Raw genomic sequence first — 24,296 nt, 5'->3', positions numbered from 1 at the left:
GGGATAAAGAGAAGGGAGTGGGATAAAGGGACGGGAGCGGGATAAAGAGAAAGGAGCGGGATAAATGGACGGGAGCGGGATAAAGGAACGGGACCAGCCCCGCGGCGTGGTGCCTCCGGGCCCGCCCTCCCCCGCCCGCAGAGGGCGCCATGCCGGGCCCTGGCGAGCGCCTCCCGCGGCCCCCGAGCGCCGCCCGCGCTCCCCCGGCTGGCGCTGCTCCTGCGGGCCGGGAGGGCAGCGCATCATCCGCCCGCTCCGTCTCGGCTCTCCGCCGCAGCACGGGCATAGCACCCCGCACCCCCTCTGCCGGCCCCGCCACCCTCTGCGGCCCCGACACGGAATCGCGGAGCTCCGCGCTCGCCCCGCCGCCGCGTTGCAAGCCCCGCCCCCGCCCGTTCCCGGCCTGGCGCAGAGCACCCTGGGAGCTGTAGTCCTTTTCCTCTGGCTGTCGGCGGGGCAGCCCGGCAGCGGGACTACGACTCCCGACGTTGCGCGGCAGAGGGGCGGGGCGGGCCGGGGCGGAGCGGGGACAGCTCCGGTGCTGATCGCGACGCGGGTTTGCCGGCAGAGCCCGGGCGGGCGGCGGCGGCTGTCGGCGTGCGGGAGCGAGCGGCAGCGGGCGGGCGGCGGGGCCGCGCCCGGCGATGAGGCACGAAGCGCCCATGCAGGTCGGTGCCCGCGCCGGAGCCGAGCCAGGGGTGCGGCGGGCGCGGTGCGGAGAGCCCGGACGGGGCAGCAGCCCCTCCGCCCGGGCCGCCGGGCCGGCTCTGCCGCTGCGGGCAGAGGGTGAGGACAGCCCTGGCGTGTGGGAGGCCCGGGGCGGGTGCGAGGGGCCGGGAAGGGTGCCCGCCGCGGGGCAGCCGGGCCGCGGGTGGGGTTCGAGTCACGCTGGGGCACATCGAAGGGGCTTTTTCAGACACTGCCCTCGAGCAGCTCTCCCGGTGACTGTCTGTCGGGTGCTGGGCGGCGGGGTGTGCCGAGCTGCTGCCGAGGCACGGTGAACCTGCGTGTTCGAGGGGCACTTGTCCGCCTGCATCGGGGAGAAGGGGCTGAGGGCTGGAGCTGGGGCGAGCAAAGAGCTTTTTATGTATGGAAAGGTATAATACCCCTTAGCGCTGGATGAGCGGATGGGAGACAGATACAAATTACATTATGCAGAGTTTTTAGCAGTTTCTGGGTTGTTGTCTCAAAACATTTTTTGCTGGTGAACTGTACTTCGGTTATTAATTGTGGCCTGTTTTGTAATCCCACACAGGAGCTCTGGAGCCCTCAGACTATGCATTTGAACACATGACTCTTTTTCAGTAGAACAGTGGATTGGTAACAATCATTTTGTAATCAAGTGCAAAGAGCACTTTTGCAGTCTGTTGTGATTTGAGTTATGAACTGAAGCCCTGTTAGCTAATGTTTTTCATGCTGGATACCTACTCTGGCAATAATGAAATTTCAGGCTAAGGGAAGATCTGCCTCCTTTTGCCTGCTACCTGTATGTGTCAGAAATGTTTATGTGGTATTTTCCATTTATTCACTTTTATTGATCCACTGAAGACATGTTTAGTATTGTCTTTGGAGAGCATTTCATTAAAAGGAAATTTTGCTAGTAAAGACCAATTGTAGATTGGTCTCTACTGTATTTGGCATATTTTACAGGCTGTTGATTTCACCAAAGTTCTTAAATAGTTGTGGTATCAAAATGGTGATACAATATTAAAATAGAATCTAAAGAAAGGAGATTTCAGATATTACAAAAAAAAAAAATTACTCGACAATTAGAGAACAGCATCTTTGTTTTTTTCCCGATTGTCCAAACAAATGAAATTATTATTAAACATAATAGAGTAAAAGTCAGCAGAAACACAGCCTCAGAATGAAAAGAGACAGCAGAAAGCTATAAAACCCTCTATAAATTCCATTTTTTCAAGACTGCTGACATGGTCAAACAGTGTCTATTTTTAAGCGTATCTCATTGAAAATTATAATCATACACATTGGATTTTTCCAAAATGTGAAAGTGCAGTCTGGCACACAGAATATGATTTTCAGTTGTAGTTTCTGCAGATTTTTTAAAAATTTCTTCTCATTACATTATTCCCAGCATACTCACATCTAATTCCTATTAAAAATTCCAATAAAACAATTTTCTATTTTGGATTTTTCATTCCGGAGAATCTCTTGTTTTCCAACATTAGGCTAATAGGGTTGAACCTTGTTCAAGTAGGGTTTAGGCTGCCAGAACTAATTGCTAGATTTATCTTTTTTAGCTATGTGATTTCCTATTAAATGAAATGAATGTAGTTGCTTCTTTGCACACAACAATTTTATGTAACACTCTCTTACAGAGCTACTATCTCTGAATTGTAGAGCTAGAGAAAGAGTGATCAAGTGTATGTCTTTTGATCACATCAAAAACAACTCAGAGGACAGTGTAAGCATATTTTTTCCTATTTTCATCAAGCAATAATTTAAAAGAAAACTAAAATGTTAAAATATTTTAGCAGGATGAAAAAATGGGCCTGAGCACTGTCGCCATCTTTTTATGTTTGTGAATTCTTCATTTCAATCTCAAGATCATGACATTTCTCTGGAGACAGGAAGGGGCAACAATACCATAAAGACAGTCCTGGAAAAGTGTTGCCCAGTGTAAAAGTTTGATGCTGTAATCTGCTGCATGCAACTGGATCTGAACCACAGTTCATGACTATTTTTCATTTTTTAGCGATGTTTTCAAAGAACAGATACAAGTCTTAGGAGTGCTTGTGGCCGTGGAGAGGTCTTTGATTGAGAAGTCAAAAGCAATGAACTCGCTTTTCTGGGAAACATTGAATTTTGTATGGTTTCTGCATATTCTTGTAAGAATTGGTCTGAATTACTTGAAATGTCTATGTGTCTCTCTCAGTGGTGTCCCTAAGGCTTTCATAGTACTTTCAAAAGTGAAGGTTCAGTGGGAAATTTTCAGTGATTCATCATACACTGATTCACTCGCTTCTAGTTTCACTCGTCTGATTGTAGCACACTGTTTTGCCACATATCTACACTTTGCCAAAATATCAAAAAAACTGTAGTTTGGATAACGTGTTTGTAGTGTTTGTTAAAACATATGGACATTAATAGTGTTAGTTTGTAGAAAACACTAGATCTCTAGAGATACTCTCTTCCACTTGCCAGGCCATCAGATCATTTCAAAGGTGGCTGAGGGGAGGGAGAGAAAATTCGGAAGTGGGAGATAATTTGTAAATTACTGCTTTGCCAAGGAAAGCAATGATCATGATTTTCCTTACTTTTTCATATCCTGTTGTCACTGGCAATGGGTATGTCTAGACAAGGTAGGTTTATAATAGACATCCAAACACATTGGAGAAGGGCAGTAGCAAGCCAAAAGTCTGCTTACAGATATTTGAGAAGTTATTATAATATGATGAAAAAAGGCCAATCAAAGCTATTAGATACAGGAGTTTGCATGACAATTCAGCTCCTATTACTCAGCAAAATTATTAGGTATGTCTGTGAGTTCATATTATAAGCACTGGAGTAAAGGAGCCTGCGAAGCCACTGCATCCACAGTGAAACTTATATACACCTTTTTGTTAACTGATCAAGCTGCATCTGGAGTCTGTAGTTCTCCTTCTGTCACTCCCCCTTTTTGGAAGTGTACTGTGGAAGCTTGTTCCCTTGCTTGTTAGACACTTACTAATCTCCAGCTCAGGGTGACTCAGAGCTACTTTATACTCTTGTTAACATCCAATGTCTGCTCCAGTATACATCAGTCTAAATAGTTCTCATTTCCTCATGACCAGATTACTATCCAGAGAAACAAGCTCGTGTTTTGTTTACTGTTTTTTTGTATGTTTGTTTTTATTACTGCCATAAGACAAGCTCTTCTTTCTAATCTTCCTGTTAACCTAATTTTCCAGTTTGAACATGGCTTTCATAAACACACTTGACCAGAATTGTCACTAATGCTGTCTCACCAGAGCCCTAGACAGTGGCATTAGTATTTCACTTAGTCTCTTAGCCTGATGCAGCTCTCTGGCAAACAAAAAGGTGCACAGTCCTTCCCAGTCTCATGACCCTGAGTGCTGTACTAAATTGAGTAAATGGCAAAAGGCTTTAAGCCATCTCATCTTCTTTCTTTCATATTCCCTGGTAAATCTAAATTTATTTCTCCTGGAGTCCCTGGCCTGACACAGCTTTTATTTTTTCTTTTTAGAGCTGCACTATTTTAGCAGCCTCTTAATGTCCTGTATTAGACTAACCCACTTAGGACTGTGTCTCTGGTTTTCCCACTATTTGGAGATGGGGATTTTAACATGCTACCTAGAGTGGGGATTAGAAATATGCTTCATAAGCTACCCCTTTCATGGACAAAGTAAATTTAGGTTAAAGAAAGAGAAATGAGGGATAATTGCCTCGCTCACCACCAGAATCCAGGTGTTGGAGCCTTGCCAAAACTGTTTTTTGCTCACCTTAAATTCTACTGTCCTAGGTAGCTCCTAGCATTGTGGCCATATTAATGCTAGTTCTGCTGATATGGAACAAGTAGAGCTCCTCTGAAGTGTTTTAGACCTAACATCGCAGTATGTTTTTGATATTCCCCAACTTCACATTTCAGTGTTCTGCTTAAAAAAATCATTTGCATTTCTAACTACATGTTTCTGACTGGGCTGTGATACATTTACACATATACGTGATTCTGACCTCATAATACCTTGAAGCTGATAAGCTTCTGCTGATGCTGCCAAGTACATTAGTTTACAAGCTGTACTCTGCAGATGGCTAGCAACCAGTAAATTCCAAATAAGTGGCCCGTGCATTGTCTGCTGAACTTGGTTAATTCTTATTAATTGTTCAGTTAAAAAATAAATGATAAGGACTTGTGAGAATTTGCTGTGGTCTGCATCTGTGGATATCAATGTATTTGTTGAGATCACACCAAAAATACAAGAAATTAATCAGCTTGCCCAGTATGTAGAAAAGAAGAAAACAAAAGTTGTAGGATACCTCTGAAAGAGTTGAGAATAAAATCCAATCCCTAGATTAGTCTGATATTTTAACTTGAAAGTAATTAATTTTTTCATGACTGGGTTATTTGTCACAGTGTTCTTATACATAAGGATTTTGGTAACATTTTAACTAATCTGATGATGTAATTTGATCTACATGCAAAGGACAACTAATGTGCAGTGAATATCACTCTCTTGCACATCCTGCATACAGCTTGGTGAGTTACAGTCATTGAAATTTTCCATTGTATTCCATTGTTTCAATACTCATTGATTATGTTTGACTAATTATATTTTACAAAAGACAGAAAGATCACTTCACAAAAGGCTGCGCTTGCAGGAAAATCTGTTTTTACTAGCATATCAACTAAAATGAGTTTCTGTTTAGGAAGAAATGGAAATGTATATATTTCTACCCTGCATATAGGAAAGAAGCTTTGCTCTTTCCACTGTGACTTGTATATATATAAACACTGGTCATTCAGTGCTGTTTCACTCTAATCTGACCAAAGGGATCTATTAAAAAGGACTTCAGTTACTCCACTTTCAGGGGTGGGCCGTAACAGCACTGTAGATAGAAAGAGAGTGTTGCACTTTGATACAACTGTAAATTCGCTAATCAGTCTGTATCTATCCTTACTGCAGATAAAAGCAAGACGTTTTCTGTGGGCTTACCATTGATCTTTTCCTTTAACACATGCCTGTTATTAAAGTTTTTTTAAAAAAAACAATGTATTTGCTGAAGGCATGGAAAAGTGAATCTTGGTATTTTCAGTCTCAGGTTTTCTTGCCTTTGGCATCATATTTTCCAGGGATGATTCATCCTGCATTAAGCACTCAGAGTGGGGTGCATATGTAAGTGCAAGCTGAAGTCATGTGCAGTCCAGGGAGGTTGCAGCATCCTGCTCTACTGAAGTAAGAGAGCTGTTCAAGTTGATTCTGCTAAAGAAAGAGATCCTCTAAGGCGTAAAGAGTAACATAGTCAAATGTTGTGTTATGATCAAGAAGGTCACAGTAAACACAGAGTTTTTGTGACATTTGTTCTCAACCCTGCTCTGTTGACGCCTCTTCTTTTGGGATCAAGGAGACAGCTGAACATGAGGCTTGGAAGGTACCTGGGTCTGATTTAGAAAACTCTGCTTAATGATTAAACTTGCCTATGCCTTTAAGTAATCCATGTTTAAGGAGTTTAGAGATGTGCTGTTAGTGGGGAAACACACAAAGCTGACCATTTCTTATCCTCCACCATATTTAAACTGGCAACATAACTCCTCCTGGCTTTGTAGGGAGCAAGCATGTGAGATCTCTTGTCTATAGGTTTTCTCTTCATTGTCTTGAGCTTGGACTTTTCAGTGGACTATTAAGTCTGTCCTAAATTCTTTAGAAGATGGCTTGAGACTGTTTTTGGTGCTAATGAAAATAACCTTGTGCACTTTCTCTTCAGTTTTGCTAAATAAGGACAATATTTTACTGAAGAGAAAAATCAGTGTTTTTTTTGAAAGTGATGCTCATTTAATATATCCATTTAACCTTTGAGAAAAAAGCTTTGTGAAAATGAAAGTATGCATTTTACTTTATTGGAAACAGAATATCATAATATTAGTGAGGTTTATTTGGTTCTCATCCATGTATGTAGTGTTTAATTGCAGTGCAAACACAGCATTCCTAGTGATTGCTTCCAGCATCATTTCCAGAGGAGGAACATAGCATCAGCACTAGCTTCATATTTCTTTTTCAAATGCCTCCAATAGTAGGAATAAATACTGTGCAGAGTGAACGGACATATTAATACCTCAGGAAGTGGATTACAGTGAATCACATACTTAATTTTTAAGTCATCAGCTTGCATTTAAGAAAAAGAAGCACTGCAGGCTTATTCCAAATGTTCAAAAGTACCAAGCATCTAGATTTCCCTTACAGTCAGCAGAAATACATATATTTCTTTAGAGTATCATTTAGATAGTGAGCATAATGTGGATCATACTTGGAAGAATTAGTCTCTTTGCTTACTATAGAAAGAGTGAGTTTAGGAAGTGATAGCAAAGTCTTAGCAACTGCACAGAGTTTTATGTTTCTTCACACTAGTGCAGGCTCATTTGGGTTTTGGACAGGAGAAAGAATTGCTATCAGTAGGCTAGGGAGACTGGCTCTCTAGGCTAAAGTTAGTCTCTCCAGTTTCCATTATTACCTCCCTAATCCTCTTGGAGAAATTAGTCCTTTCATATACCTTTCCCATACCTTTTGCATCCTGTAATAAGCAGACATACTCCTGCCTCTGAAATAAAAAGTAGCTTCAATTCTATATTCAACATGCCTGTAATTCTGCCTATGATACTGCAAGTAATGACTCCGTAAGTTCACAGCCCAGTTAAGGTGTTGCGTTTTTAAATTTTTTTTTTAAGAAATGTTAAGGAAACTCTTGCATGGGTAATGCATATTACCACATTAATTTAGAGGAGCACTGAAATTTCTGTGGGTAAAGTCTGTGTTAAAATTATCCACAGGAAACAAATTCTTACTCAGGAAGGCCGCACAATGTACACGGTTTGGCAGGACTATTATTAGAATCCAGGTCTCCTGATTTCTGTGCTCACTGAATCATACTGTTTCTGAAGTGCTAGGCACTAAAGTACATGGGGATGAGTTGTAATGGGCAGAAAATGGACAAAAGCTAAAACCTCTTTTTGTAAATGTTAAGCTGGTTGAAGAAGCTGTGTGGAAGGCTTCCTAGGAGACAAAAACAAGAAAGAATATGATGTTCCTTCTTGCTACAAGGGTTAACTACTGCTTCCAGCTGCAGCAGAACAGAGAGGAGCCAGAAGGGCAGTGGAACAGGCTGCTGGAGCAACACACTGTGGTTCCACAGTGGCATCCACAGCCACTGAGGTCTTTTGTCTGTCAGACTTCATTGACTTATTGTTGCAAACTGTACACAACATCAGCATGCCCTGTGTTACACTGCTTTATAGAAAGTTGTGAGTAGACTGATATAAACAATAAGTATTAAGGCCAATGCCAACACTAGGTTGCAAGCTTGTACCTACCCAATAATACATTTAGTTAAGAAGGTAATTCTGAAATTAAATTCTGAAATCAATCACTCCCCATTTTATAATTTATGAAATATAAATCTGGCACTGAATTTTCTATTAGAAGTTTGCTATTCCAATGTCTTCTTCAGACCTTTTTGTCCCCACTCCTATATGCCTCTTCGGTAGCCCAAAGAAGCTGGCATGCTGTTTTGGTGCTGTGCGATAGCAGAATTAAAACAATTATACTGTAACTAAAATTCTGCTGAGAGTGTGGGTTGGTGAACAGCCCTCACCCTGGTTCCAACTGTCCTTTCTGATTGCCCAAAGGCATTCTGAGATGCCTAAATTAGAAAACTTTTACATGAACTGCTTTTTTTGAAGCCTTTATGTTAGGTTATGGTGTTCATCTTTCAAATCAGCATGCAAAACTGCTGTTCTTGGAATAATCATTCCAAAAACCTCTACAGGTTCTCAAAATACTTGATATTTTTTCTTGAAAACTTAGATGAAACACTAAGTTCTTTATTTTTGCCATTTGTTTTTTGAGCAACCTAGGTAGAATATTGGTCAAGTTTTAATGTTAATCTCTGCAATTTTCCTGAAAGCCTCAAGTGTACTTTTTATAAATGGAATCCATGACCTTTGAAGTCCCTAGAGCAAAACAGGTTGCTCTTTAACAGTATTCAGTAATCTGTGCTTATTCAGGTGTTTTATATAGATTAAAAATTGTACTTTAGGACGCAAATTTCAAAATGTTGGTGTCATCTAGAGGGACCTTGACACAGTTGGAGATGGGCCGCTGCAAACCTCATGAAGTTCAACAAGGCCAAGTACAGGGTCTTACATCTGAGTGATGGCTGTTCCAGACACACCAACAGGTTGGTTGGAGAAGTGATTGAGAGCAGCCCTGTGGTGAAAGACTTGGGGGTGATGGTAGATTAAAAACTCAACATGGGCCAGCAGTGAGTGTTCACAGCCCAGAAAACCAAGGGTTTGCTGGGCTGCATCAAAAGCAGCATGGCCAGCAGGGCAAGGGAGGGGTTCTACTCCTCTGCTCTGCCCTTGTGAGATCCCACCTGGAGTGCTGCATCCAGCTCTGGTGTTGCCAGCATAAGAGGGAGATGGAACTGCTGGAGCAAGTCCAGAGGAGACCATGAAGCTGATAAGAGGACTGGAGCACCTCCCCTATGAGGATAGGCTGAGAAAGTTGGGGCTGCTCAGCCTGGAGAAGAGAAGGTTGTGTGGAGACCTCACAGACACCTTCCAGTGTCTGAAGGAACCCACAGGGAAGCTGGAGAGGGACTGGTTGGCAGGAACTGGAGTGGCAGGGCAAAGAGGAATGGGTACACACTGAAAGGGGAAATTCAGACTAGGTATTAGGAAGAAATTCTTTACTGTGAGGGTGGTGAGACACTGGAACAGGTTGCCCAGGGAGGTTGTGGATGCCCCAGCCCTGGTGGTGTTCAAAACCAAGTTAGATAAGGCCTTGAGCAACCTGGTCTAGTGGGAGGTGTCCCTGGCAGGGGGGTTGGGACTAGATGATCTTTCACGTCCCTTCCAACCTTTAACATTCTGTGATTCTGTTATTCTAACTATCTCTTATGATCATGTTGCATTAATATTGCAAATTAAAAATACTATAGAATGTATTAGTATTGGAAAAAATCAAGACTTCATTTCAGAGGTGTATATACTCACTATTTAATGGTGTGATAACTAAAAGCTGGTAAAGGCAAAATGCTTTGAATAAGTTTATAGGCATGGCAAAATATAGCAATATATTTACAGTAAAACAAATGGTTCAAGAATTTTACTAGATGTAAAACATACTAAGTTTCTGTTTGGAGGCATACCTACTGTGTCAAAATGAAGCATTGATCTCTTATTTCCTTCTTGTACAATTGAAGTGTCATTGTATTTTCACCATCTATTAGTCACATTTTCTGAAAACAAAAAATTTTAGTGGTGTACTCAAGAGCTGTCCTGGATTTTTAGAATTACTGTTGTTTCTGTACTAGTTACCAGCCATGTTTACATGCTCTTTAGCTACCAGAACTACTACTAGATACAAGAATCACAAAAAAAGAACTCTGTAAACTTCTTGAAGTTCACATTGATGTGTACACATTACTAATCTTTCAAGAAGATATTCTTCTTGAACTTCATTGATAACTGGTATGAAAAACTCCAATAAAATTGAAATGTTTCCAGTTTTGTATGATAAAAGAGACAATAAGATATTTATTTTTTATTTTTTAATTACAGATGGCATCCGTTCAAGATTCCAGGCATGGCCAGAAAGATACATCTGACCAGAACTTCGATTACATGTTCAAACTGCTCATTATCGGCAACAGCAGTGTTGGAAAAACATCCTTTTTGTTCCGATATGCTGATGATTCCTTTACATCTGCATTTGTAAGCACTGTCGGGATCGATTTCAAAGTAAAAACGGTTTTCAAAAATGAAAAAAGAATTAAACTACAGATTTGGGTAAGCTAAAAAAATTCTGAATTAAGCAAATTGTAGTGATTTTGATAGCATTTACACAAGTGCAGGTTTGCATGGAGCGTCATAACCCTTGTATATATTTAGAGAGAGAGAGCATAGGAATGAAATAGCAGATAATTATTTCTTGTATAGTTTTTCTGTCTTGAATAATAGAGTGCAAATAGTATTTTTAAGGTATTGAAGTACAGTGATTATATGTTATGAATTAAATTCCTTTAAGAAATAATGAAGGTTGACACATTAATATCTGTGCAGTAAGGTGTAAACACATGTGCAATATGTAGACTTTTGAAAGCAATACATGTTACAACAAAGTGCCTTGAAATACTACTTTTAGGGTTTGGTGTCTTCCCTTAAAAAATTAAGGACTCATGTAGTAGCTATGATAGTGGATGCATAACAGAAGGCATAATTTTTTGCTCTGTTATGCTTGTCATCCTGATCACCTGAAACATCTTCCATCTTCTGCTGAGGAAGAAAACATGTGCAAGGAGATAGTGTTACCCAGGCATACAAAACTCCTTCCTTGCCTATATCTTTGAGATAGTAAAAAGATGCCCAGTGGAGAAAAATTATTTCCTTTTCCACAAACTCTGATCAAAAATAAATGAGAGCCAAAACTTATTCCATAGAATCATAAAATATCCTGAGTTGGAAGGCACGCCACTCCTGGCCCTGCACAGCACCAACTCAACAATCATTCCATGTGCCTGGCAATGCTATCAAAATCTTCTTGCACTCTGGCAGACTTGGTGCTGTGACCACTTCCTGGGGGAGCTGTTCCAGTGCCCAACCACGCTGTGGGTGAAGAACCTTTTCCTGATATCCAACCTAAACCTCCCCTGAGAGAATGCTAGGCCATTCCTTTGGGCCCTGTCACTGTCACCACAGAGAAGAGATCAGTGTCTGCTCCTCTAGAGATCAGTGTTCCTTCCTCATGAGGAAGATGTAACTGCAGTGAGGTGTCCCTTCAGTCTCCTCCAGGCTGAGCAAAGCAAGCTGTTCCTCATACGCCTTCCCCTCAAGGCCCCTCACCACCCTCGTGTCCCGCCTTTGGCTGGTCTCTAATAGCTTTGTGTCCTTTTTGCATTATGGTGCCCAAAACCACCCACAGCACTCGAGGTGAGGCGATCCAGTGCAGAACAGAGCAAGACAAACCCTTCCCTTGCCTGGCTGTGCCTGGTGCACTTCAGGACATGGTTTGATTTAAAACAGATTCACTGATGCTTACATCTCCTTGTTCGTGGCTGATAGGGTGATTGTAAAATAAGAGGGAGGAATAACAAGACCTTTAATAATATCAAGTGAAAGCTTCAGGTCTCCTGGAATGCTTGAGGATTTTGAGCAGTGTTTCCCTTGTGAGACATTTGTAACAGCCTTAAATCCAGGCATAGAGGCCATGTAGCAGCTGTATTCTTCCCAGTTCTAGCAAAATGCGTATTTTGTTTTTCTTTGCATGGCATTAACATTCAGAGTCCAAACAGGCTCTGACAGTCCTTGCCTGAAAAACCTTGCAACCAAAATGGTTGAAACAAGCCCAAGAGCTCTGTGTCCCTTAGGGAAGAGGAAAGAGAGGCTCAGTACACAGAAGAGACCTCCCTGCTTCATGAAGAGTCATGTGCCAGGATGTAGGGTGAGAGACAAGGCTTCAGATCATACTTTCGTATGAATGGTTTTAACCCAGACAGTACTGCATCTTTATTTGTGTTGCTGGTTATTTGGGTTTTTCCCCACTAAATTTCTAATGCCAGTTCTTAAAAGGCCTTGTCATTGTCAAATTAACTCAAATTGCAGCAGCTCACTTATAGCGTCTGTGCTTTTTAGATGGAGTGCTCTGCTTTGGAGCATTGTGTTGCAGTGAAGCTTGCTAGTAAATCTTTTGATTGTTGCATATCTGAGACCTTCAGTAAAATCAGTAAGGGATCTCAGAAAGCCATTCTAGTGCACAAAATCTGAAATAGAGCACTATTACCCCATCTCCTAAGTTATATCAAGAACAGAGTTGTTCTTAATAGACATTGTCTATATATGTAACTTGTGTCTATAATATATTATACTTTGTTATTTTTATTGGTTATGCAAATAACTTTCTCCATGAATAGTACTCTTGCGATATCCATTTCAGTTTCATTCATTCATTATGAAAGACAATTTCTATTAGATAAAATATAAAATTTAATGAATCATAGTGAATGTGATTTGATGTTAATTCTGAGTAGAAACATCCATGAGGTTATAACAATTCCCTGAAAATCGGTAACAAACTATTTGGAGGCATTCTGTGATAGGTGATGTTCAGCATATATGAAATAAAATACTACTGAAAATATCACGGCTTTGTAAAGTCAGAAGACTGGAAATGCAACTTTAAAATGCATCCTGAATTATTAAATCAGAACTGCTTTGCCATGCACTTAAGAAATACTTGGAATGATGATGTTCTGCTGTTCTTGCTTGACCGTAAAATGCAGAAATATTTGAATAGTAATGTTGTTAAGTCGCTAAAATTCCCTAGCTAGAGAAACAATTAATACAGCATTTGTCTTGTTACAATTTTGTACATATTCTTCTAAGTTAGACATTTAAAGTTCCTATTAATGGTGCTTTCACCAGGATACTTTGTGTTCAACTTGAAGCCTGTTGGAGCTTGCAGTTTCGGTCAGAATAAGCTTCTCATGTGCTTATCAGCGAAGGTTACAAGTTTGTTTAAAATCAGCATGGACACTCAAGGAAGCAGAGTCATTATTTAACAATAAAATTCACAATGTGATTATCACAGATAAACTAGGAAGGATTAACAGTTTGAGGTAGGTGCTGTTTACATCCTAGGATGTGCTGCAAGTCTTTAATTCAAGATTTTTTTCTAGCTTGTAGGCAATAATGTCTTATTCTTGAACTGTCTTCTTTCATTTTTCAAGTCAGGGAGGATGAGGCTCAATCTAGTCCTTGCTGTTATATCATTTTCAAATGGACAGAAAGAGCCTGCTGGGAGTACTGTAACATTTGCTTCTTTTCCTTTGGAGCCAAACACCTTCCTTCCACAATGCTTAGTAGTGGAATTGAGAGAAGTTCAGAGTTCAAGTGCTGTATTGATTAGTGGTAGCACATTACCTTGTCACAGGACCACCATCTGGCCCTGAAATTTTGTTTCACAGCACATTATAAATGTGACAATCTACTATGGACATTAGGAAGACAAAATATTATGTCTCATACCTTTTAGAGGACAACAATTTAAAAAGTCATGCTTTACCCAAAAATGTACTAATTTCTCCTCTGAAACTATACAAAAATTTTGTGAAGAAATTGTGTCTGTATGCAGCACATAATAAAACACAGGATAAAAGTCCCCTAAAGGGCTTTAGGATGTTTTAGAGTGTCAAATAATGAAAAGCAATATATTTTTTCTCTGTTTGGTTTGAGCTAGTAATATCAAAGGTAAGGGCTGGAACTAGAAGACTGTAGTATTTTCTCACTTTAAAACCTATGTTGAATTAAATAAAAGCCTTGTCAATATTAATTCACACAAAAATACATTCTAACTAAAATTGTTAAAAGCTCAAAGGTGTGTAAATCAGAAAACAAAAATAAGAACCTTATAAATCTACCTGTAGCTATTAAGGCTTGCATTACTTTTGTGAACTGTCTGTGGTATAATAGAAATAACAGCCTGAAAGAGGTTATGTACAGACATAGACTTATTTGGACAGTAGAATTTGTTAGCTAACATGTCAAAATAAACCATATAATAGGGAGGAAAAATAAGGAAAAATGAAATCCAGGTACTGACTCCTAGAAGAAAGAATAAAATTTGCTAAGACAGGTCAATGTATTTAACTGACATTTTATCCATACCTCATCTTTGGCTTATTTAAAAAATTTACTTGATCAGATCTCTTGGTGATTTCAAACTTATTTCAGTACAAATTTTGTCAGAGGACTGAAGTATCAAGTTTTCCCTCTGTGATCTGTTTATTGCACAAAAAAGTTTTAACTTCATTCGTACAGCCACATCTGGTTGTAGCACTCCAGTGCAAATATCAGCAAAGAATACTGCATTGCCTTTTGCTGCTTAAATGGCTTTTCCCTGAGACTAGCCATATGCTTCAAGGACTGGGTGCAATAATCACCTAGAAAGATATCCTCCTAGAGAAGACAGGATAAGAGCTGCTTGTGTCAGCATATCCTTCTTAGAAGTGTCTGTGACAGTTTCATTCGATACCCAAAATGTTGCTGTCTTCACATCAACGGTTTCTATAAATCATGACAGGACTTAGGGACTAAGTGAGGACTAGGCTTTATAAGCTGACTGAGAAAATGCTGTTGTCATCATTCAATCATTCAATAATTAAAACTACTGCAGCTGTTAAAAAAAATCTATAAATATTAGGCACCTGATTATTTTCTCTACAAGCTTCCTAACAGTCCTTTAGCAGTAAAAAGAATTCAGCTAAAAATAAAATGGGTGTGTGTGTGTGTTTGTGAGTGTGTGTGCATTAGAAGTGTCTGTAGGAGTACCAGTATGCAGGAAAATTGTTTTGATATTGAAGACTTTGGGAGGTATCCTGCAGTAACTTAAAAGTGTGGAGGCAGTGCAATATGGTAGAAATACCCTGCAACACTGACTGGGGCTATAAGAATCAGTTCAAGAATCACTAAATACACTGGTTCAGTAGAAAGATAGTGAAAACAGAGGCAATGAAAGTGGAGATGGGAGTAGCAGGTAGAGAAAGAGGATCACAAACGTAGCAAATGTGTCATCATAGGATTTTCAGGTCCTGACTGTCGCATCTGACTCATCTGAATGTTTTTAATTCCTGTGATAGCCACTGCAAAGTATATTTCATTATTCCTTCCTGAGCTGCTGGTGACAATGGGTAGCTGCTGCTTTGAATACACAGTCTTTTTAGATAAGGATAATAAATCTAATATTGAAAATAAAACTTCCTCATCTCAGCATGAAAATCAAATATGTATACTGTAATATATCATATGAAGTGATTTGAAGAGAGTAAGGTAGAATCACAGAATGTGCTGAGTTGGAAAGAACCCATTGGTATCATCAAGTCCAACTCTTGGGCCTGCACAGGATATCCCAAGAGTTACACCACCTGCTTGAGAGCATTGTCCAGATGGTGGTGTGACCACTTCCCTGAGGACCCTGTTCCAGTGCTGGAATTTAAGATATCTCTGGATCCAGCTGTATTAGTAAATGAAACATTCCAAAATTGTCCTTTGGCACTGAATTCAGCTGGTGTGGAATAGCTTCTGTGCATGTGTTTAAACCCTTTCAGTCTCTGAAAGAAAATGGGCACATCCAGATCATGTATTGAGAAAGGTCTCTGTCCTTTGCTGGACCCTGCCCAGGAACTGTTAGTTCTTGCAAGCTGGGTCAAAACTATGAGAGAAAACACGCTGGCAGTTTCATAGCATAGACAAATTTGATACCCTTGAAATGCTTCTTGGAACAACTTAATTTGCTCTTGTAGATGTGGCCTGAAATGGCAGCAAGTCCAGGCAGACATGGGTGGGGCTGGCCAGCCCTCTGTGATAAGCAATGCAATGTGTTCACAAATACTGGTCTGTTAGAAGGTCCTAAAGGAACCATTCCTGAGAAAAGATGGCTAATGAGGAATGTAGTCGCGACAGACAAAATACAATCTCTTTCTGGACTTTTCCTGTTAGCTGAAACATAGAGAAATTCTGGGAAGCTTTTGCTTTGTTTTAAGCTACCTTTCAACAGGTGACTGTTATCCAGTTGCAGCTGGATATGGTTTGCCTAAACTATTTCCTTTCTTGCCCTTTGCTTATTTCTATACAATATAAATCTTTGAAGAGCCTGAAAGTTTTGGGGTAGGATCCTATTTTCATACTGCTATATTATTTCATGTCTTGCTTCATTCTGTACTCTATTTCCTATACTTGTTTTTCTGTTTATGTTAAAGTTCACCCATGGATCCAATTCAGCTACAATTTTCCATTGTATTAGGTAAGTAGCCAAGAAAGAAATTGTTGAATAGTTCACTTTCAGCCATTCAAGTGCTAATGCACATGTAGGAAGGAGAGATACTGCTTACCTGAAAGGAGACAAGACAGTTTGTCTTTTCTCTAAACTTTAGTATGTACTGGTAATTTATATAGTATATATAAAGAATAAAAATATAAATAACTAGTGTAACTTAAATGTTAAAGTCATCAGAGAAGAGGGAAACGTAAGCAGAGACTGGAAAGATAGTACGTGTGTTGCTATTTGAAGTTTGACTGCCATTGCTCATACAATGAGGCAGGATGTGAGAGAAAGCACCAAAGAATCTGAGTGAAAAGGGGACTAAAAGTTTATGAAACAGAGCATCATAAACAGTGTGAAAAATCAGAAACAGGTACATGTGATGGTTGGTATAATTTCTTTGCATATCACACTACAAAAGGGCTAACAGATGTGATACTACAGTCCTTTACTGGGAAAAAAAGAACTGTACTCATTAAAAATTTTTTGCAAGAAATGCTGCCTTGGGACCTATTCTTTATGTAAAAATGTAGATATATCCACTATAAACAATACACATTTTGTAAAACTAACAGTATTTCTTGTATGGAACCAGGGCTCAATCTTCAAAACCGAAGAAGACCTTGGCAATGTAAAAGGTGTGTTCAGTTCAGACTTCAGTGCAAAGAACACATGCTGTACACTTTGTGGGACAGGCCATGTTGGCAAGTGATGGCACTTGTCAAATTTATATGCTTTTCATTTAAAATGTAGGACTGGCTGTTCAAATATTTATTATATAATATGTTATTGCTATTTTAAAGCACCTGTCTTGAGAGTTTCAAACACTGTCTTTAAACCTAACTAAAAAAAAAAAGTTTGGTGACTATTATTTCAACACCTGTCTAGACAGTCCTGTGTGCTTTCTCTAAAATGCACACCACAGTGGTTACAAATTCCTGGCCTCAGATAGTTTGGAAAGGAAATGTGAGGTAAATGTCAGTTTTGCAACTGCAACCAACATTAAGTTCCACTATTTTCCTCAATATTCCAACAGTTTTTTGAAAGCGTTATGTAGTCTTGGGTCAAAGATTTCACTATTTTAAAAAGTTCTGTGGTTTACAAAACCCTCCAATGCTTATTTCACATTGCTGGACTTTAAAGATTCCCTGACAAAGACTCCTGTTATTAGTAAAATTATACATTTGTATTCAAAGGCAAATATTAACTGGAAAGGAAAGGCGACATTTAGCATAATTGAGATTCCAAATAAGGTTTATCTCACTGTTTAAGTGAAGCTTACTTGGGAGTTCTGTAAGAGAAACTGAGCTAGTGTAAAATCCTTTCTAGAGCACTTTTCTATATTGTGTCCCAGGCAGTTTTCTTCGCTGGACTCCAGGGAAAGGCATCCTGCCATGTTTTAGGCCAACAAATCATCAAACTACCAGACCACAAGCAGTTGCAGCTCCCCCTAACCTGTGACCAGGCAGTCTGGCATAACGTTTTTTCAGCTGCCTTTGTCTTCTGCATAATGATCTGCGAGTCACCAGCTTGCAGCTGTCAGGAAGCGTATACCAGTGGAAGAACTGTCATGAACCAGCACTTACACACATGCAAACATAATATAATTGCTGCAAAGGCTCCCTAAAACCTGGTGGTGAGAAAAGGAAAGATAAGACAGAAGAGTGTTTCATAGATATGTATCTGAATATCCAGATTTTTGGTTTTTCTTCAAGTGAGAAGTCAGGATGGAAAAAAAAAATGAGAGATTTTGCTGTGACAGGGATCTGGGTCAAGAACAGTGACATTGGACCAAATCTGAAAAACAAGCAATTTTAGTTGTACAAGCTCGACAGAATTCAGAAAAATCTGACAGTATATTTTAAACTGTCAATGTGACTTACACTTACTAAGCTATCATTTTAATAAGCAAAACTAAGCCTATTTCTACAATGAAATTAATGTTGACAGCATTCCTTAAAGTGAAATCAACTGTGCTGCCAGATCCCATGAACCACTCTAGCAGCACGTTTATGACATCTATACAGCTGCAATGAATCTACAAAGGGAAAAAAAAATAAAAAAAAGAAGTCCGTACAGGCTCTCTGCTGAATTTTAATAAGATTCATGTTGTAGATTAGAGCGAAATGTTGCACTCTTGCTGTGCAGTTGTTGCTTTGAAATCACAGGACCAGAGCTTTGGACAGGAGCCATAATGTAAATACCATGAAAATGGGAGTGTAGAGATAGTATTTAAAGCTCACTTTTGCCCTCTCCTGCTGCTCAGTGCAAGCTGTTTCCCTGTGCTATGTTAGAATTGCTTGAAGTCGTTCTGAAATTATGCTGGGCTGAAAGGGACACAAGTGACTGAGGGAGGATACAGGGGTCACACAAAAGGAACTCATTTTGATTTAATGCTAGTCAATTTGCATTTTGTTCTGGAAGTAAGCTTAGGTGCATTTTGTAGAAGCACAGAGCCATCAGGGTCTCTGTGTCACATGAGGATGTTTGTAGTAGCTTACATATATAATGGGCCATGTACCCAGATTTTACATGTGAAATTATATCAAACAAAAGAGCATCTCTGGAGCATTTATCTCTGTATTTACATTGATATTTCTTGGTCAGCTGAGAAAAAGCACTATAATATATTGCTTGCTTTTTTTTTTCTGTTAGAGGAACTGCTTTTTCCACTTTTCTTTCTTTTCAGTGTAGTTGAAGGCTAATCTCTTTCAATCTTTTCTGAATAAACATATTGTTCTTTTGTAATCATCTTGGTGTTTTCTGGTTTAACCCAGAGTTTTTTATTACTGGTCATATACAAATTCTGTCCCCAGTTTTTACTGTTATGACTTTATTTATTTATTAATTGCAGTTTGAGAAATACAGAGAATTTTACCTCAATGAATTCAATCAATAACTCAGACGGAAGTTGTCAATGGTGTAATTTGCTGACTTGTTCACTCTAAAATTAGTATGATATATATATATATATACACCATATATATATATATATATATATAATGGTAGCAATATATATAGAGTGAAAGTTGTTACTTTTCTGCCCATCTGGTTATTAATGTGTATTTATAAAAAGAAAAAGGAATTTAGGTCTGTTTCAGGAAATCAGTTTTTCTGTTCTGACAGGAAGAATGATATTCAGTGGGCATTGTTGCCCCATATAGATTGGCAACTATTGACTTTGGCTTATTTTATTTGGAAATAAAGCCAGCTCTGCAGAAAAGAATATGAAGCAAACCCTCATAGGATTTGCTGCTTTTGCTTTATAGGTGGTTTGGTTTGTGACACTGACTAGCAAGGCCTATACTTGTCCATCTTAATGAAGAATTCCAGAAAGGGCTGAGCTAAATAAAAAACAATGCCTGGTTATGTAATGTCTCAGAATGCTATATTCATCTATAATAAGGACATGTGCTTTCTGCAGTGTCCTGAAATCTGCTGGGATTGCTTATTTCTGACCTCTTCTCCAAAAGATACTCAAATTCTCGTCATTTTACAAAACTTCTTAACAGCCATCCATGCAATTTATTTCACGCATAATTTCTTTGGAGAATTCTGTGATTAGGGTTTCTAGATTTTAGTGGATATGATCACACATGTTATGGCATCACATATGCTAACAGTGAGCTAAAATGTTGAGAGCTGAAGTGTAAGAGTGTCTCAGCTGGCTGGCTTAAAATGTAAGATTCTTCAACTCAGTGCAAGAAAGGAATCAAGGTAATTTCCTGGACAAGACTGAGTTTAGTCGTTGAAAGAAGACTGAGTGAAGACCCAATGACAAGCTATTTTGACAGGAGAGGGCATCAGACTTAAAATGCATTGTGGAAAGGTTTTAGGAGTCAAATAGTTATTTAACTTAATACATAGTAGGTATATGCTGATAATGATTGTACTTTGGGAAGTGTTATCAATATAGAGGAGGCTCAGTATATATACATTAAAAAACCCTACTAACTCAAGTGTCAGGTAATCGAAATGGAATTTAATTTAACTGTACCAAACTGGACACTTTGGGAACAACAATAAGATACGACTTTTTAAATCAGAGCTTATTTCGTTAACAACTACTGATTAAAGGCACAGTCTGGGTATATGAGAAAACAAAAGGATTCCTACTAACCATCCAAGGAAAAACAGTTAATATGGCTCTTTCATGTGCCTAGTGAAGAATTTCCAGAGGAGATGGGACAATTTAGTTATCTACTGCAGTGGAGATACTTCATATGGAGAAAGAAATTCAAACTGATGACAGGCGCAGAAGAAACCCTATTGTATTACATAGAGAACTAAAGGAAGTAGAAGAAGACAAATAATGTGAGTTTTTTTACAAAAAACCAGGCAATACTAGTACTTTGTTTTTTTATAAGGTTTGTGGTTTGTTTTGATTTGGTTTGGTTTAGTTTGGTTTGGTTTGGTTTGGTTTGGCTTGGCTTGGGCTAGATTGGGTTTTTTTCCATAAACATGTTTAATTTTGTCCAAAATGCAAAATCCTCCATTGAGAAACCGTTCAGATGAGAAAAAGATGTGTAAGCAGGCCCGTTATTTATGTGACATCATGTGCTTAAGAGACCTGTAACAAGTGAAGAGGATATGCACTGATCATCTTTATAAATGATGGAGGCATATATGGATTGACTTAGAAAGCTTGTGTGGAATTGGGCTGACAAGTGGCATTTGGACATTTCTGAATGCTCACAATTACTACTTCCCTAATTGTATGCTTGTATGGTATTTTGAATATGGTAGTAATCTTACTTACTGTACCTAAAGGACTCAGGTATTTCTCTTGCTTCTTGTCTGTGAGCCACTGACCTTTTTTCTGCTCTTATTTAGGCCAATTTCCTTTCAGAATGTCCATCAATCAGATACTAATAATGTTTTTTCTTCATAGCACTCTGCTTCTGGCAGTTTAAATGTATTGAGGGGGTCAGAATAGTGTCAGTAGCTGGCTGCATCCCATAAGACAAAGCTGGTGGCATGTAGAAGAATCATAACAGAAGCATGACTCCAGGGTGATCAATAGGAAGTCGGTTTGGTCTTTGGGCATGATGTGTCTGGTAGACAAAGAAGCCCACTAAACAGCAGCTGAATGTGAACATGTCTTTTGCCATGTTGCAGGGAGTATGGAACCTATCAAGGCAGAAAGACATTAAAAGATCATGTAATTGGCTAGGAAATGGAAAGGCTGGGATAGCCAATATTGTGCTAATTAGCGGGGAAGAGAGAACACAAAAAGAAAGATGTGGTGGAGGCATATATGAGCAGTCCTGTGAAAATGAATGTTAAACCTGAAGCAAGATAGTAATTAGCAGCCTGAAGGATGAAAAGACCTTACAGAAAGTCAGATAGTCCAGGACAAATGCCTCTATGCTGAAGATAATGAATGCCATTATAATTGTGCAGGAACAGGAATCTTAAAGCTAAATGGAAGAAGCAGTGATAGAAGATGACAATTGTACTTGGAAGAAGCAATGATAGAAGGTGGCATTTGTATGTAACACTCCTAATTGGACAGCTCTGGGTATTAAACATATATTTTTAGAGATAAAATCTTTTTCTTGCTTTAATTCAAAGGCTAAGGCTGCCTAAAAAAATATCCTATTGTAAATGAGCCATCATAAGAGCTGCTCTATATGAAAAGAATGAGCAGGTGATTTTAAATGGACAGAAAGAAGAAAACCTGAAATTCTTCATGTATTTTGTCTGTCCCATTCACGTAGATGAGCAATGGAAGTTCTTGGTAAAAGTTTACATGAATTAAGAGAAGTCTGGGCAAGCTCGTGTTAAGAGATACTCACTGAGAGTGTTTATAGACATAGAAATTACTTCTAGCTCAGGACATCACAGAGCTGCGTGTGGTTGGAGGTTGAGGAGATATTAAAAGGGACTATCATAAATATGTCCGGCTTGTTGCAATTTGCCCTAAATGTTTAATGAACACTATTAGAGAGGATACCAGCTAGCTATAATGTTTTTCATCTCACCCAGCAAGACTGTCCATACATATACGTTTATTTACCTGCAAAACAGATCAGTTCTTTGCCTTCTCCCAGGAAAAGCTTATGAAGCTACATTTGCTAGCTAGACAAGTGCAAGATAATTCAGTCACAGCCATTTTGGTGCTCAGGCCTCTCTTATATACAAACAAGTCTTATTATTTTGAAAATAGCAGGATCCAGGGAAATAGGAAATTTGCCTGTCCTTTACAACAAGGTTTTTTACGACGTGTGTAGTAGTAGTAGTACACAGGTGATCACAGAAGAGGTTGAAGGTAAGGCAGGGCAGGACTGCAGTCTTTTTATTTCCCTGTGGTGAAGGATGCACAGTCAGGAACTGGATGGATTCCAGGAAATATTCTGGTAATGCTTATGCTTTGATTCCCATTTTCAAATATTGCTAAGAACTAAATTTTGTATTTTGTAGTTCCTAATAGATTACATACTAACTTTCTTTTGCCAAATTATATTTTTTTTTTGCTTCTTTTGAAGTCTCAGATATCACAGTCTATTTCTATCTGATTTCCTTTAGAAATTCCTGGCCCCAATGCAGTGGTTCTTAGCCATTCCTACTCGGGCCAGTGGTGTCCTGTAGGACACCCTGACATGGTCTGTGGAAGGACTGCAGATAAAAATACATTCTTACACATGTAAGTACGGAAGGAAGATGAGGGAAAATGATTAGCCCAACTAGTACACAAATACACTAATACACTAGGCATGTGTATTAGGCTAGAAATAAAAACTCTTGTGGGGCATCTCAGACAAATAAGTTGAGTAACCTTGACTTGGAAAGCCCTGTTTTCCCTCTGCAAACATAGGAGCGCTACTGACTCCTACCCAACTTGCAATGACCATTCTCTCTTGAGCTCTTAGGTTTTTTTTCCTTCTTCCTTTGTATGAACTGTAGGGATCGCTCTTACCACAACACAGCCCTTGGGACCCAGTTTTTTGATATTTTCATTTTGTGTTGCCAGTTAGGAAGTGAAATAACATTGCATGACTTTCCTTCTCTGTGTGTAAAAGAATAAGTGAATGTGTACACTTTTTTTAAGAGGGGGAGATATTCAGGGAAGACTGAGTTAGGTGTGGATCAGGAGACTGGTATTTTGAACATTGGTTGCAGGGGCTGTTTCTGTTGACAATGATGAACATACATTCATCTTAAACAACTTTTGTCTCGGTTCAATCACTGTGCAAAGCAATGTTGCCAGCACACAGTATGCTATGACAGCAAGGGTCTCAAACATGAAGCAATGACACAGGGGTGCAGCATGGCCATCCTTGCATTTTTAAGTTAGGGTAGTTTTTTATTTGACCTTTTTCATCTGTTTTACTTACATGTAGTACAATGAGAACATAAAGAGTACCGAGTGGTTTGCCCTAGTTTACAGCCCAACTCAGATAATTTGCTGAATACAAAATGAAATTAGTTTTTTTTTTTCCCCTTGTGTACATAATTTCTTAGAAAATGGGATTGTTTTGCATGCCAGGAGAATTCACTTTCTTACAGATATTATTTTCTGATCATATAGAAGGGAGACTGAGTTAATGATTTGCCCAGATATAACTTTCAACAGACCAAAATGATTGTATGTCTCTTGTGAGAGCTCAAGTTTTCAAGAGTAGCACTCACTTTCTACTATGGTATTTCTCTTGGAAGCATACAGTTAAATCTAGTGATACAGGAATATCTTCTTTATTGTAGTTATAAATATGGCCTATTTAGAATGGAATTTTAAATGCTGAA

The 24,296-nt window shown here is 39.2% G+C and overlaps 1 protein-coding gene across 2 annotated transcripts in view; it reads left to right on the top strand.

Annotated features, from left to right (window-relative positions):
- Positions 1-523: 523 nt before the first annotated feature.
- RAB3C (RAB3C, member RAS oncogene family) overlaps positions 524-24,296 on the top strand; it is a 125,654-nt gene continuing 101,881 nt past the window's right edge. Inside the window, exons 1-2 of one of the 2 annotated variants that reach the window (XM_085041919.1) lie at positions 524-668; positions 10,298-10,525. In XM_085041919.1, the coding sequence (XP_084898045.1) occupies positions 645-668; positions 10,298-10,525 (252 nt within the window). In that variant the 5' untranslated portion in view covers positions 524-644. Of the gene's footprint in view, positions 669-9,324; positions 9,406-10,297; positions 10,526-24,296 lie in introns of those variants that run through there. The other variant, XM_085041920.1, reaches the window with a different exon arrangement.

This window comes from Lichenostomus cassidix, chromosome Z (genome assembly GCF_008360975.1).
Source record: "Lichenostomus cassidix isolate B80296 chromosome Z, HeHo_3.0, whole genome shotgun sequence".
Lineage (NCBI taxonomy): Eukaryota > Metazoa > Chordata > Aves > Passeriformes > Meliphagidae > Lichenostomus > Lichenostomus cassidix.
This window is presented reverse-complemented; position numbering and strand designations above follow the sequence as displayed.